Genomic DNA, 14,195 nt, shown 5'->3' with positions numbered 1-14,195 from the left:
GAAGAGCACTAATAATTTTACAACATTGAGAATTTGGGTAAGAAACTAAACTGCTAATTTATCTTGACGATTTCTTAATAATTTCTTTTACCCTTAAAATCAAAGGGATTTATAGTGGCTATCACTCATAAAAAATAAATTAATATAACTATATTGCTATAATTAATAGAACTATTAAATCAATAATTCTTGGGGATACTAAAAACAAATCAACAAAACAAGCAGATAAGGACACTTCAATAATGCTCCAATCTGACCCACATTTTACATTGCATAATATAAATCTGCCAAAACGCCTTAACTGTCTCATCTGCTAACATTCTTAAAATAATGTTTCCACCAACAGGCAACAATACAGATATGGACCGAATTGTTCTAGCTCAATGAAGAATATCCTTTATCTCCTTTCAAATTAATCACCGCAAGCTCCTTTTCGACAAATTCCCCTGCACGCATGGAAGGGTACATACTTGCAAGAGGAAAATTGGCAAAATGGCCTAATGGCTTGAGAATGGCATCTGATGCTATGTGTGCAAACAGCTGAAACAAAATGACCAAAATATGTTTTTAATAAGAAACATGTTCATCTCCTCATCCATAGTACATGCCACAGAAAGTTGAAGTAATGAAGGGCATAGCAGCCTACTCACAGTTGAAGAAACCCTCCATAGACTACGGCTTTGTTCAGAAGCTAATTTAATTGCTTCGAGCGTCCTTTTGGTCACAACAACCTCGTGCATTCCGGCAATGCATTCACCCGCAGTCAACCATTCAATCTGTACATCAAGTCATTCAACAAAAACCGCAAATGTTATCTTGTCACTAGACAAAATGCTTCAGTTAAAAATTAGAGTTCTATACTTCTATCAGAAATCTGGCTGACAACTCTAAATACATTCCTGTTGAATGAACAGGAAAGCGTAAATGAAGCTCATAATGTTTCCACATTGTTTGCCAGTGTTCATACGCTTGATTTGTTACAAAACCGTTTTAAAGTAAAACTCCTCACTTTCACCTCATTAAAACAGAAAAGCCTATAGGAAAATGATACAAAATAATGTGATGATGATAGGAAAAGTTAGATTACAAGATTTTATTACCCCGATGCCATTAAATGGCTCCTAGTTAGGCTCTAGCCTAAGTGGAGTCTGAGGGGTCAAATGTACGCAAACTCACCCTTGAAAAAGGTTTCCGATTGAACTTTATTAAGCAAAGGGCATTTGCAACTCCACATAAAATAAGAAGTGTATATGAAAAGTTAGATTAAACTCGGAAATTGTGTTCAATGATGTGTTGCTGTAATAGTTTCAAACATAACTTTGTTTTTGTTGGGACACTTTTGGATGAGAATCCTCTTGATGTGAGTCATATATAATTCAAATCCACACATCTAAAAAGAAAGTTGTAAAAAGAACAAGAGTTGGAGGTATGTCGTCACTTAAGCGAAATTTGTGGTCCCTTTTATTTTGATTTTAAGGATTATGTCAAACAACAGGTCTGTAATAATTTTAAAAATGCTGCTGTTTTCAATTGTGTCAATGAAACTGTGATCATTCCTGTAAAGTACTCTGATGATAGTAATTTGCTATTTTCCATACAAAACTGTTGCTAAATGTGATAATCTACATGGCTATAAATGTGATGAAGCGCTGTTGAGAAATTTCAAAATTTTCTTTCCTTGAATTCAGTAGAGCTAAAAGTTGTTTGGCACGTGTGCACTCGAACCTGTGAGGACCATATAAGATTAAAGTGACTGGAGCATCATAATTTCTGACTGCTATAGATGACCATAGTAGGTGGACTTGGACTTGCTGAACAACAAAGGTCAGGTTCAGAGATTTGTAAGAGATTTGATGGCCCTAATTAGCAATCAATCTGGAAAGACTAGAGAGAAGCATAGGTCTAATATTGGGACCATAGTGCAGAATATCTCCTGCATCACCATATCACAACCAAATTATAAAGGTTGTCGCGATCAAAATATAGGCACAACAAGCGTGAAACCATCCTCATTTACTACGAAATCTGTTTTGCGACTAAAACTGCCAACAAAAACAAAGTCAGAATTTTGCATTATGATTGGGATAGGTTCCTAAATGATGAATGTGGGTTGATGTTAAAGGAATAGCATGGCAGGGACACCTCGACATAATGGAAGAGTAAGAAAGCAAAAAAACCTCCTAGAAGTAGCATCGGTTCTAAAAATCCTTGCACCTTCGCCTAAAAGATTCTGGAGAGATTGCCTTCTTTATAACACGTCTTTGATTAACAAATTACCAAGTTCAGTCCTAGGGTGGAAGACTCCTCATGAGGTCATGTTTACACGGAAAGCTCAATATGGTGGCATAAAAGTATTTGAATGCCTATGCTATGGAAAAACAAAAGGGACAAGGATAAGAAATTTGGTAAAAGAGCAAAGAGATGTAATTTCCTAGGATATAATTTCCAGTTGGTAAAGAGGGGAAACAATGCAATGATGTGTCTAAAGATCTTATTTTCCATGAGAATGTGTTTCTTTATAGATTCCTTATGAAAAGGGTGCCATTTTAGAAATTTGTGAGCCTAAACTATTGTCTACCATGGTAGTTAGTGACTAATGTTGTTGAAAGTGGCTGACGTGTGAAGAGGCCTGAGAGTACCTATGCCTCACCATAAATTTTAAACTATACTGAATTTCTAAATATTGTAAAAATGTTGAATATCTTATAGTAAAAAATGTCATAGCCCGTCCCTTTTTTTGTCTAATTATTACAACAAAATTTTGAGGACCCCATAGTTGAAATTATGGTTGTTAATGGCAGACAGTTCAGGTGAACTGAAGGCTGAAGCAGAGTAAAAATGCAATAACGGTCATGGTAACGAAACGGTGATACGATTACAAGAGTGATGCAGTCATTGTAACGCGTAAACATCGGTCGAAATCATAAGATATTTCTTGATATGGCCAATACACAATATTTTTACATCTTTACAAAGCGGCAAATATTGATTCCTTTATTTTGAAGATCTTTACAGGCGGTCAATGCAATGTGGCCTTTTTTTTCTTTACATTAGAAGCTGAAGGAAGTGAATTTATGGAGAAAGAGAGTTGTGGAGATAGAAATGAAAATGATGATGAAGTTAAAATATTTTTGACATGAATAGTGAGAGCCATCAACCTGAAGTCATGGTGAAGAACCTGAACCATAGAAAAGATGATCAGAAGATCAACAAGACCGCCTAATAGACCCAGTGGCGGATCCAGGATTCGGAATCTCATGAGGCACCAATAATTGGACGTAATTTCAGTAGAGTTTTGCTTGTAAAATTAAGAACTAAAATACTTCTATTTGTTTTTTTCCTACAAAATGACATATCAAAAGGAAGCAGCTTTAATTTTTACAAATCAAAAAAGTTAACAAAAAGAAGGCAACTTTTAATTCCAGCTTTGCTATGTACTTATGTAGTAGGATTCCACAAGATTAAAACAAGATCATTTACATGAAAAACAACAATCAACAAACAACTTTTTGAATGTCTACAAGACTGGAAGACTTTGACCACCCAACCTTAAATAAAACAAACTCATCAAATGAAATCCACCGTACAGTCAAAATCCTTTTCTATCCTTACTCGTGTAAGACTTATTAAACCAAAAACTTATAACAAAACAAAAGAATCCCCTAAGTCAAAACTATGCATGCCACTAGGAAGAGGAGGTGTACAAGAAATCACCTCCGGATATGAGAAGGTAAAGAATAAAGAGGTTCTAGGAAAAGTTAGTATGTACTCTGTTAAAGACAACTCAATTTTCACCGGACAGAAACCTAAAGAATTTGTGATAGTATTGGTCTATGTTTATAATATAATGATCATGCGAAAAAAGCATATAGCAAGTAGATAAAGGGAGTGTTTTGTAAATGACTTTAGTGTTGGATTTTGGTAAATGACTTTTTAATTTGCTGAAAAATCTCATTTTTAAGCCAAAATTAAAAATTTCCTTGGTTCGCTTTTTTCATAGGCTTTAATTTGTTGGCCCACTTTTTTTTTAAAGCGGCCATCAGCTAATACTTAATTTTACCAAACATTTTACTAAGCTGAAGAGTCAAGTCAACAATTTAAGTTGGTCAAACAAGTCAACTAAATAAGTGCCAAAAAATTATCTGTCAAATACCCCTAAAAGCAAAGTGGTAATTGCTTAAGCCTTAACCATAAACAATTTAAGAGAAGTAAGCTTCTTTCTAGGCATAGAAGTAAAAAAGAGACGAAAAGACTCCCTAAATCACCAAACATATAACATGGAATTGTGGAAGATATTGGGCTACAAAACAGCAAACTAGTAGTAAAACAAGAGCACAATTACGGTTGTTCAGAAGGCTATTGCATCTAGGCATAACGAGATCTGATATATCTTACTCGGTACACGACTTGAGACAGTTCACGATTGCACTCAAAAAACCTCATTTACTTGTTTCTTATCATGTAATAAGGTATTTAGAGGATAGTGATTTAATAAAAAAATAGCATGCATCGTGCTGCACATCTTTGATGTTGGTTCAAAGGAATTTAACTACCTTCATAGAGAATATAATTAAAAAATAGAGACCACCTTATTGTAAAGTTTCTTTACAAAACACTATGTTTAAAAAATAAGGCAATCTAAGTCATCATTTGTTTTCTCACCATTTTGCCAACTAAAAGAAAATTTATGATGGAAATCATCTTCCATGAAATTCAGAATCATATAAGGGTGTGTTTGGATTGGGCCAATTTCATTTGAATTGATGGAATTGGCCCAATTCCATTGTTTGGGTATTCTAAAAAATTGAAATTGGAATTGGCCCAATTCCAATACAATTCCAACCCAATTAAAAAATAAACACTTAATTCCAACCCATACCCTCCCTAATTTCAATTTCTAATTCATTATTTTTTTTTTAATTTATTTTAAAATCCCTAAATTGGCTAAATGACCTAGGCCTTTGAAATCCCGTCTTCATTGCCTCCTGCTGCTTCCTGCTTGCATCTTCAAATTGATTCCAGACGGTGAGACGTCATCTTCTTCAATCTTCAGTTCTTCACGCCGTCATCGTCTTCACCTCTTCGTTTTCTTAAGGTATTAATTTTGTGACTGGATCTTTTCTAGATTATGCTTTTAGTTTTGTTAGATTGAGTTTTCATTTGATTTCTAGATAATTAATCATGTATTTTAGATGGAATTAATCATGTAGGATCATCCTGAAGAGCCCTAGAAACTGCATTCCTTACAATGTTGTCTTTCATATCGATTTTGACTGCTTGTGGTACTTTTGTTCATACTTCAAAAGTTGTCTTTCATATCGATTTTTGACTTATCAGTTCTTTTGGTAGATGCTTTATGAATAGTTGATGTTGAATGTTGAATGTTGATCGATTTCTTGTTTGCAATTGAGAGTATATATCTTTGGGTTTCATCTGTATGGGGATAGCTGACAAGCATAGAACCTTATTATATTTGGAAAAAAGTTCCAATTTACTTTTTAGTAGCTTTATTAGTTCCATCTTTGTAAAAGAATCAGTTGATTTTTGTCTGTAATGGTTCTTTCCCATAAACTTGTTATCCCCCATTTTTGACACCACAATTGTGCTTGTTCTTTGTTTTTGTTATTTCTTTGTGCACAACTTAAAGATTTTTGCAGCTTCATAATATTTGATGCATATGGTGCTATCAGGGAGGTTGTTATGGTAAATATACATTAGATTCTACTCAATATACATTTAGTTTTTGATTGACTTAGACCTGAGACACTCAAGTTACATATTCCAATCTAATTCATATCTCATTTTAAGTCAAATTATTAGCATCAATAATAGTGTTTAGTTGACTTAGTCCTCAAACACTCAAGTTACATGTTCGAATCTAACTTATTTTAAGTGTAATTATTAGTGTCGACTAATAATGAGTGTTACTTACATACACATCAAACAAATTTTATTTTTTTTAAAATCATATAATATTTTAGTGACGTTAGAACTTACTCTAACTGTTTGGAGAACAGAAGGGTTGTCAGCAAGGTACTTAATAATCCTCTACCCGCCCTTTGTATGTTCCGACTCTAAAATGAACAGAACTTTTATATTGATTTGCAACACTTTAACCGCCCCAGATTGATAGTTGATTGTAAGCATATGAGAACCTTTCTTTTTTGATATTCATCTACAATGGTATTGGGAATATTATGTTGAAAATCAAAATGAAATATAAACATTTGGTGGTACTGTTGTTGGGTGTTTGGTGGTGTTGGCTAAGTGGTTTTTGCTTAATAACTGTTTTTGGATTTCTGCTTCCTCGTGCCGAGTTGTAGCTGTATCATAATTTCTTGAATTATTCCTTGAGTCTTTACTTGAACTTATTGAGTCAGTAACTAATTGCAATGTTACGGTGTTATTAATTAATTAAACATTGGTTATATTATGTCTCAATATACCATGTCTCATGATCGACAAGTTTCTATTGTTAGAAACCGAACTAGAGATGACAATAGTGATAGCGATGAAGATGAAATGGAACTAATTGCAATAGTTAGTGGCTTTATTATGGTTGTAGTGGGAGCATGGTTTGATAGGTTTCAGCATAAAGAAGTACCTTGGAACGAACATGAACGTGCAATTAAAAGAGCATATTGGTTGGATTCCCTCATGAATGATAGGATTCGTAAAGAGCAGTTACGTATGGATCGGAGATGTTTTGATAAGTTATGCGAGGTTTTAGTTACTAGAGGAGACCTAGTTACTACTAGGAATGTGACCGTAATAGAAATTGTTGCTTTTTTTCTACATACTCTTGCCCATGATCTGAAGAATAGAACTATTGGTGCCGTGTTCACTCGTTCGGGAGAAACGGTAAGCCGTCAATTCCATACCGTACTCAAAGCTGTGATGAAAATAGGCAAGTATTATATCAAGCAAGTAGATTTCAATGTGACTTATGATGGAGACAACAAGTGAAAGTGGTTTGAGGGGGCACTTGGGGCACTTGATGGGACACTTATTAAGATGACAGTTCCCGTTGAAGATCGACCTAGATATAGAGATAGGAAAGGAGATATTACTACCAATGTACTAGCTACATGTGATCCAAGTCTTCGGTTCAATTATGTTTTGCCTGGCTGGGAGGGATCGGCTTCTGATCCTCGCATTTTAGGGGACGCCCTACGAAGACCCAATGGTCTCAAAGTTCCTAGGAGTAAGCAAAACCTCAAGTAGCTTGAAATTATAATTCATTATAATTTTACTTTCGTATATAATTTTTTTTAATGTCACAGATAAATATTTTCTTGTTGATTTGGGATATTCTAATGCACAAGGCTTCTTGGCTCCATATAAAGGTACACGTTACCATTTAAACTTGTGGAGAGGAAGTGCTCCTACAAACTACAAAGAATTGTTCAACTTGCGTCATTCATCCGCACGTAATACTATTGAAAGAGCCTTTGGGTTATTGAAAAAGAGGTGGGCTATATTGAGGAAAAGTAGCTTTTATGATAAGCAAACACAAGTAAGAATCATAAATGCATGCTTTATTCTCCATAATTTTGTTAGAGAAGAAAATTTGGATGAGGAGAATTTGTTAAATGAGGTGGACGATGATTTATCAAATGTAGAAGCTTTTGATACAATGGAGGATGAAGGGGAGGATTTCATTTCAACGGCACAAGCCTCACCTCAATGGAACAACTTAAGAGATGAAATGTCACAAAAAATGTTCCGAGAATACCAAGCTCGAAGGGGGGCTACTTGATTGTGGTTATTTTTATTCTTTAGTAGTGTAGGTGTGTGAATGTGAATTTAGTACAATGTTTTGTCTTCATATGCCAACACTTGTGATTGATTTTAGATAATGAAACCTTCTAAATGTGTTGTTTTGTTTTTGGTAGGTAATGAGCAATAAAAGAAGCTATGTGTCTTGGAATAAGCAGATGGATGACATTCTTACTCGAGTTTTGTTAGAACAAATCAACAACAAGGAAAAAGGAGATGGAGACTTTAAGCCTCAAGCTTACCAAGCTGTTGTTGATGAGTTAAAGAGAGAGCTAGGCATTGCACTTAATGTGGATCATGTGAGAAACCGAACTAAGTCTTGGAAGAAACACTATGGCTGCATCACGGACATCAAGACTTATTCAAAATTTAAGTGGGATGATGAAAAAAAAATGATCGTAATCACAATGGAAGATCTACCTCAATGGACAGAATATATTAAGGTATGTATGGCTGAGTTTCTACTTGTATATTTCATTGACTAGTATAGATTAGTGAGTACTTCTTGTACCAATATTATTGTTTCCTAAATTGTGTTACTATTGCTTATTTGCTTCTTCATTTGCTAAATTGGGATTGTGATCGAGTAGGTAAACAAAAATGCTGCCCCCTATCGCAACAAGTGCATAGAAAATTGGGAAGATATTTGCACTTTATTTGGTGCGGATAGAGCCATCGGGGATGGTGCAGAACAACACGAGGAGGCAGCGGATGCCATGGAGGGGGAGACGATCTGTGAACGAACAAGCTCTTCTAAGGATCCAACCAATTCAAGCTCTCGCAAGCGGAAAAAGGATAGTGTAGCTGATGCGGTAAATAGTTTTGCCGAGTCATTTAGAGAGTACGTGCAAAGCAAGATTAAAGACACTCCGAAACTCACTTGTCAAGAGATTCACGCTGTTGTTTCTCAAGTGCTTGGCATTTCTAGGATTCAGACTATGCGGGCAGTAAAGAAGTTTATGAATGGTAATCCCGACGAGTTTCTGATGTTGAAAGAACTACCGGAGGATGAGAAACTCGACTGGATACTCTTATGCCTTGACGAGTAGCTTGTATGTTACACTTTTGATATTCTATGTTAAAATAACTTTTAAAGTGACAATTTCGGATTATTGTAATATCTTAATACATTTTATTTGCTAATATTTAACATTTTTGATTGAATGTAATTTCAAGGTTATCCAAACAATGCTATAGAATTTAAATTTGGGAATTCAATTCCAATATTTTCCAAACAACTATGTGGATTTGAAATATAGAAATTCAATTCTTTGACTTCCAAACGAGATTGAGGAATTGGAATTGGAATTTAAATCCATAATTTCAATTTCTTGAATTGAATTACAAAAATTCAAATGAAATTCGTATTTCCAAACGCTACCTAAAGTTAATCTATAAACAAAAAAGGTCTTGGCTTTAGCTTGTTATTTTGAAAAGAGAATGGCATATAAGATGTAGAAAGCATGTTCACTTTTTATATTTCATGGCATCGTTAAGGTTTGCAGAATTATTTGATACAACACTTTTTTCATGGCTCAGCTGGAAACACCGCAGCTAGGCAATGCAAAACCTACTACAAGAGGCGTGAACCTTTGTGCGCCTCCATGTGTTTCACGGCTTGTGCGCCTCCATGTGTTTCACGGCTTGTGCGCCCTAAGCTTGTTTGCTCGAAAAAAACTAACTTGAAACCAACATTCACTTGAATATAAGGTTCAAGAAACATTGCTTTCATAAAAACTGGAATGGCGAACTTAACTAAGATGTTTCTTTGAAAAGAAATAAAACTGAAAACCCATAAGTCACTTGAATATGAAGTTTGAGAAACATTTCTTCGTAAAAAATGATAACATAAAGAAGGAAATAACTATTCATATTCTCATTATAATAATTATATGCGTTTACTTGAGGATGCATTCGAGCTTATTGCTATTATAATATGAATGTCATGTTTTTATACATAATATGTCTCAAAATTGATTTTTAAGCTTTCCAATTAAAAAGTATGCACTTTGCCTTGCATTTTACGCCTCGCGCTTTCTAAAACTAAGAACATATTAAACTCTTTAAGTGACTATTAAATGGAGTAATACTTAAAAAAACGTAATTCTATAACTAGCATGACCTTGCACTTGCAGTAATCCTACACTTAAAAATTCTTAGTAAAAAGAAAACAAGACTTGTTAAGCTGTGATGGGTAGACAAATCAATGATGCCTAGTTATTTTCAAAGTTAATATTTAATGGCTTGAGCAGAACTGGCTTCCAATTCTCTACTATTGATAACATCTTTGATACTATATGTAATAAACACACCAGAAAAATGATTAGTTTCATTGCCCTTGTAGAGTTGGGCTTACCTGTTTCCCAGTCTGAATAAGAAGACATCCCACAGGGACTTTCACTTCTACTTTCTCCCCATTTCTAAGCCAGATATTTAGTCCAGGAAATCGACTCCTCCCATGGATAGTTAAAAAGTTAAGGTCATAATGATATCCTGCAAACACAGTTCCCTCTTGTCCATAACAATAAAGGTCACTTCCAGTGGGAGCAAGCAAATGAGGGCCCTATAAACCAGGAAACAATTAGCACTTCCCATAAAAAATAAAAAATAAAAAAATAAAAACACACAATAGTCAAGTATACATATTTTGAATATAATACTTGACATATGACTCTAGGAGTATATCTTCGTTCAACAGCTATAAGTATTGTAAAGTGTGAATCTATGATGTCCTAAAAAATAAAACATCACTAACTTTTTAGTACATTTTGTTACATTTTGGTTCCTCAATTATAGTCTAGTGGGTGTCTAATGTATCGTATTATTATCTACTTTTATTTATTATAGGTAAAAGGAACTCTATCAGTGTTACATAGTAATGCTAATTGCTACATATATTATAGGCTTACTTGGTGATTAAATTTGATTTAGGTCCATTGAAGCACAGGAGCAGTAAGAGCAAAAGAAGCCTCTACCAAGTTCTCCTGTGCAAGTTTTAATCATCAAATTAAAGGAGGGCCCAACTAGCATGTTGCAAAATCTCCGATGCTTGAAATACCTTGGGCACATATTTCATAGTGGAGAAATAAAACAAAATGAGATCCGCAACATTGAGTGCGGGTGGCAAAAATGGAGACAACCACTATGATATTATGTGAACGAGGTGTGCCCCTAAAGCTAAAGAGAAAATTATATCGGTCATCAATTAGACTAACACTACTATATAGATCTATAATGTTGGGTTTTTATAAAAGATCAATTAGACTAACCACTATGGGTTTTTATAAATGAGAGTTGAGGAAATGTGAATGCTTAAATGAATGAGTAGACATATTTGAGGGATATGAATAGAAACGAAGACAAAAAGAAAGGTTTAGATGTTGCAACTATATAGGATTCGATATGAAAAGATTTACACTTTTTAAAAATTTGTGTCCAGCGTGCTATGTAGGCATTCAAATTGTTGGTTTAAGGGTAGTAAGATGGGATTTTTTTATGTGGAATTTAAGGGAAGGCTAGTTTTCAGGAAAGTTGAGGTTTAGTGAAAGAAGTAATGTAAAAAGATTGAAACCTTATGTAGTTTCAACTTTCTTGCGGCACAAAGGATGTTTTCGATCTTGGTGAATATAGAACATCAAAATCTTGGCTTTTTCGTCTAAAACTTTGTGGATAGGCTATTTGTTTGATCAGTCAAGGTGGGTAGAAATAGAATTGTAAAGATCTAAGCTTGGCGAAAGCTTTAATTTTCGCATATGAGGAGGGTTCAAGGATTTTTTTTAGCTTTTTGAGGGGGAAGATCGAGGTTTATGATCTAAATATTTTAAGATCATTTGATTTGATATTACTTGTGGATGATTGAAATAACATTATCTATGTTTTGATTTTTGATGATTTTAATATTTTGGGTGTTTGGATGAAATTTGAAGGAATCATTATGTAATTTCATTGGATGAATGGTTAGGATTTATCGGAAATAAATTTTGGATGGATGAGGCTATTAAATAGCGTGGCAAAAAAAAATTTTACATTGGTTATACCTGAAATAAAGAAATATATAATATATTTCAATGGTATCAAATTTAGGCTTGAGCATAGGGATAGAAGGAATGATATAATGTTATTTTGATGGTATAGGTGTGTGGAATAATGGGAAGAGGTGGAAGCCTTATGATTAATGGCATGAGGCTTTATGGAAAAAGGTGGAAGCTTTGTTTTGATTAATGGCATATAGAATTTGAAAAGGTTGAATAAACAACTTAACTAAACTTTCCAATACAAAACCACGAAATAAATTCTAAGTTTCCCAATATCATTGATTAGATTGGCTTGATTTTTAATCAAGGGCAAATCTCACTCACTCCTGATCTTTAAAGAGTTTATATAAAACAAAAGAGTCGAACAAAAGTATTGAAAGTGTAATGATGATAATGCATAATGAAATGGAACATGAATCCTCTTTGAATAGAAAAACATTTCAAAAGTTTCTAGAAGCTTCTAGATTTTAAGACTAATCTACTTTATTTGAAAATTAACTGTAATTAAATTGAAAGGGAAAATAATATTCTAGTGAACAGGTTAAGTGTTGGAGAAGTGTTTTGGTCTTCTTAGGCCATGATGAGCGTCTAATTTGTACAAGGAATGCGTATTGAATAATCTTGGACTCAAGTACCTTGTTTGCCTAAATGAACTTGAATATATCATGTGAGTCTTTTGACATCAATACGCATGTGGGCCTTATTTAATTGACACTATTTTGTAGGATCCAATTGTTAGATTTTTGTTACTTACGCCATCTAAAACTAGGATTGGGCCTCAACTTACACGCCTATCTTAGCCAACGTCCATGCTTAGCTAAAACATGCGCTTCTCCTTCCTTCTTGAGCTTAGACTCATCTTAAATTAATTATAAGACCTTTAATAAAGCTAGAAATTAAATTCTATTTAATTTTACGTCGTATTTAAACCACGAGTGGTCTAGTTGTTTAAAAATTATAAATACAAATACTCAAAAAAATCACATAAACGATTGTTCATTACTTAACTAATACAAATCTATTAAATATAGATTAATTCGTGAACATCAAAAATGAACAGAGTTCTCAACATCCAAAATATCATCAAAAATTCTCCTCCTTGATAAACAACTGAAATTGATATTGAGATTGGAAGGGCCAACCTTATCATAAAGGCCGAGTGTGTGTCTATAAATACTGAGGGGCGAATAAAGAAAAGTCATCAGAAATATTGAATCGAATATTAAGTTTTCACAGCTCTTTTGAGAGGGAGCAAGTCTCTCAAAGCTTGCAACTAAAATCCTAAATAATGCTATTTATATAACCTTTCCGTACCATTTAAGTTCGGCCCATCCATTCTTCATTTTCATATATTCACACAAAAGGGACTTTATCATAAAGGCTGAGTGTGTGTCTATAAATACTGAGGGGTGAATAAAGAAAAGTCATCAGAAATATTGAATCGAGTATTAAGTTTACACAGCTCTTTTGAGAGGGAGCAAGTCTCTCAAAGCTTGCAATTAAAATCCTAAAATGCTATGTACCATTCACGTTCGGCCCATCCATTCTTCATTTTCATATATTCACACAAAAGGGACATTTTAGTTCATAGCACATCGGCCAGCTATTAAAATTAGAACAGCAGATACAGTGACATAGAACAAGACAGAAAACAGTAGAGTAAAAAAAACAGGCAATGCACGCTAAAGATAAAAACTTGTATCAGTCATCCTATTTCAAAGGTTCAAGTAGACAAGATAAAGAAGCATATTACAAACAAGTGGGTAATTGTACACCTTAGACTCGCAAAGAAAAATGTCATACATTTTTCATCAGAGAAGTGAAAGCATTCTTGGGCAAGCCAAAACCTATAGCCGCCATCTCAGCAACAACCTAAACACAGGGAAAAAGGGATAATAGAGAGTGAGATATATAAAGGCAAAATATGATAAACTAGGAAACATTACTAGCAACAGTGACAACCTCAATAGCTGAAATCATTTTGAAACCCCATGAATCCATAGTATCTTTCCATTCTGGAAATCCTTGAGGGATAACGGGCTCAGCATTCAATTCCTAGAGTATTATAATTGACACAAGTAAAGTTTGAACAACAAGAACAATGTCAATACCTTAATCCCCACAAGAGTAGGTAGGATGTCCAAATAAACCCGAAAATGAATGACTCGTAAAAGAAAAGACAAATAAAAAGTAGAACCTTAAAGCAAGTATTAGAAGGGCGAGGACCGATCCTCCACATATATCTCCACTTAGGATCAGGGCCGGATGGAGTAGAAGGCTGAAACTCTAAAGGCAATGCTTTTAGTTTTTGTTGCATTTCAGGATCCACCAGACTTCGTGGGACTTCAACTCCTTCTGGAGTAACTCCAACCTGTAAAAAGA

The 14,195-nt window shown here is 34.2% G+C and overlaps 1 protein-coding gene across 2 annotated transcripts in view; it reads right to left on the bottom strand.

The window, feature by feature from the left end:
* Positions 1 to 162: 162 nt before the first annotated feature.
* The window catches only part of LOC130801288 (uncharacterized), a 14,826-nt gene continuing 793 nt past the window's right edge, over positions 163 to 14,195 (bottom strand). Inside the window, exons 2-7 of one of the 2 annotated variants that reach the window (XM_057665101.1) lie at positions 14,011 to 14,184; positions 13,776 to 13,868; positions 13,617 to 13,685; positions 10,136 to 10,342; positions 651 to 776; positions 163 to 540 (exon numbers count right to left, since the gene is read on the bottom strand). In XM_057665101.1, coding sequence (XP_057521084.1) covers positions 376 to 540; positions 651 to 776; positions 10,136 to 10,342; positions 13,617 to 13,685; positions 13,776 to 13,868; positions 14,011 to 14,184 — 834 coding nt within the window. In that variant the 3' untranslated portion in view covers positions 163 to 375. The remainder of the gene's footprint in view (positions 541 to 650; positions 777 to 10,135; positions 10,343 to 13,616; positions 13,686 to 13,775; positions 13,869 to 14,010; positions 14,185 to 14,195) is intronic. The other variant, XM_057665102.1, reaches the window with a different exon arrangement.

This window comes from Amaranthus tricolor, chromosome 15 (genome assembly GCF_026212465.1).
Source record: "Amaranthus tricolor cultivar Red isolate AtriRed21 chromosome 15, ASM2621246v1, whole genome shotgun sequence".
NCBI lineage: Eukaryota > Viridiplantae > Streptophyta > Magnoliopsida > Caryophyllales > Amaranthaceae > Amaranthus > Amaranthus tricolor.
The sequence above is the reverse complement of the archived record's forward strand: the minus strand, read 5'-3'. Positions and strand labels throughout refer to the sequence as shown.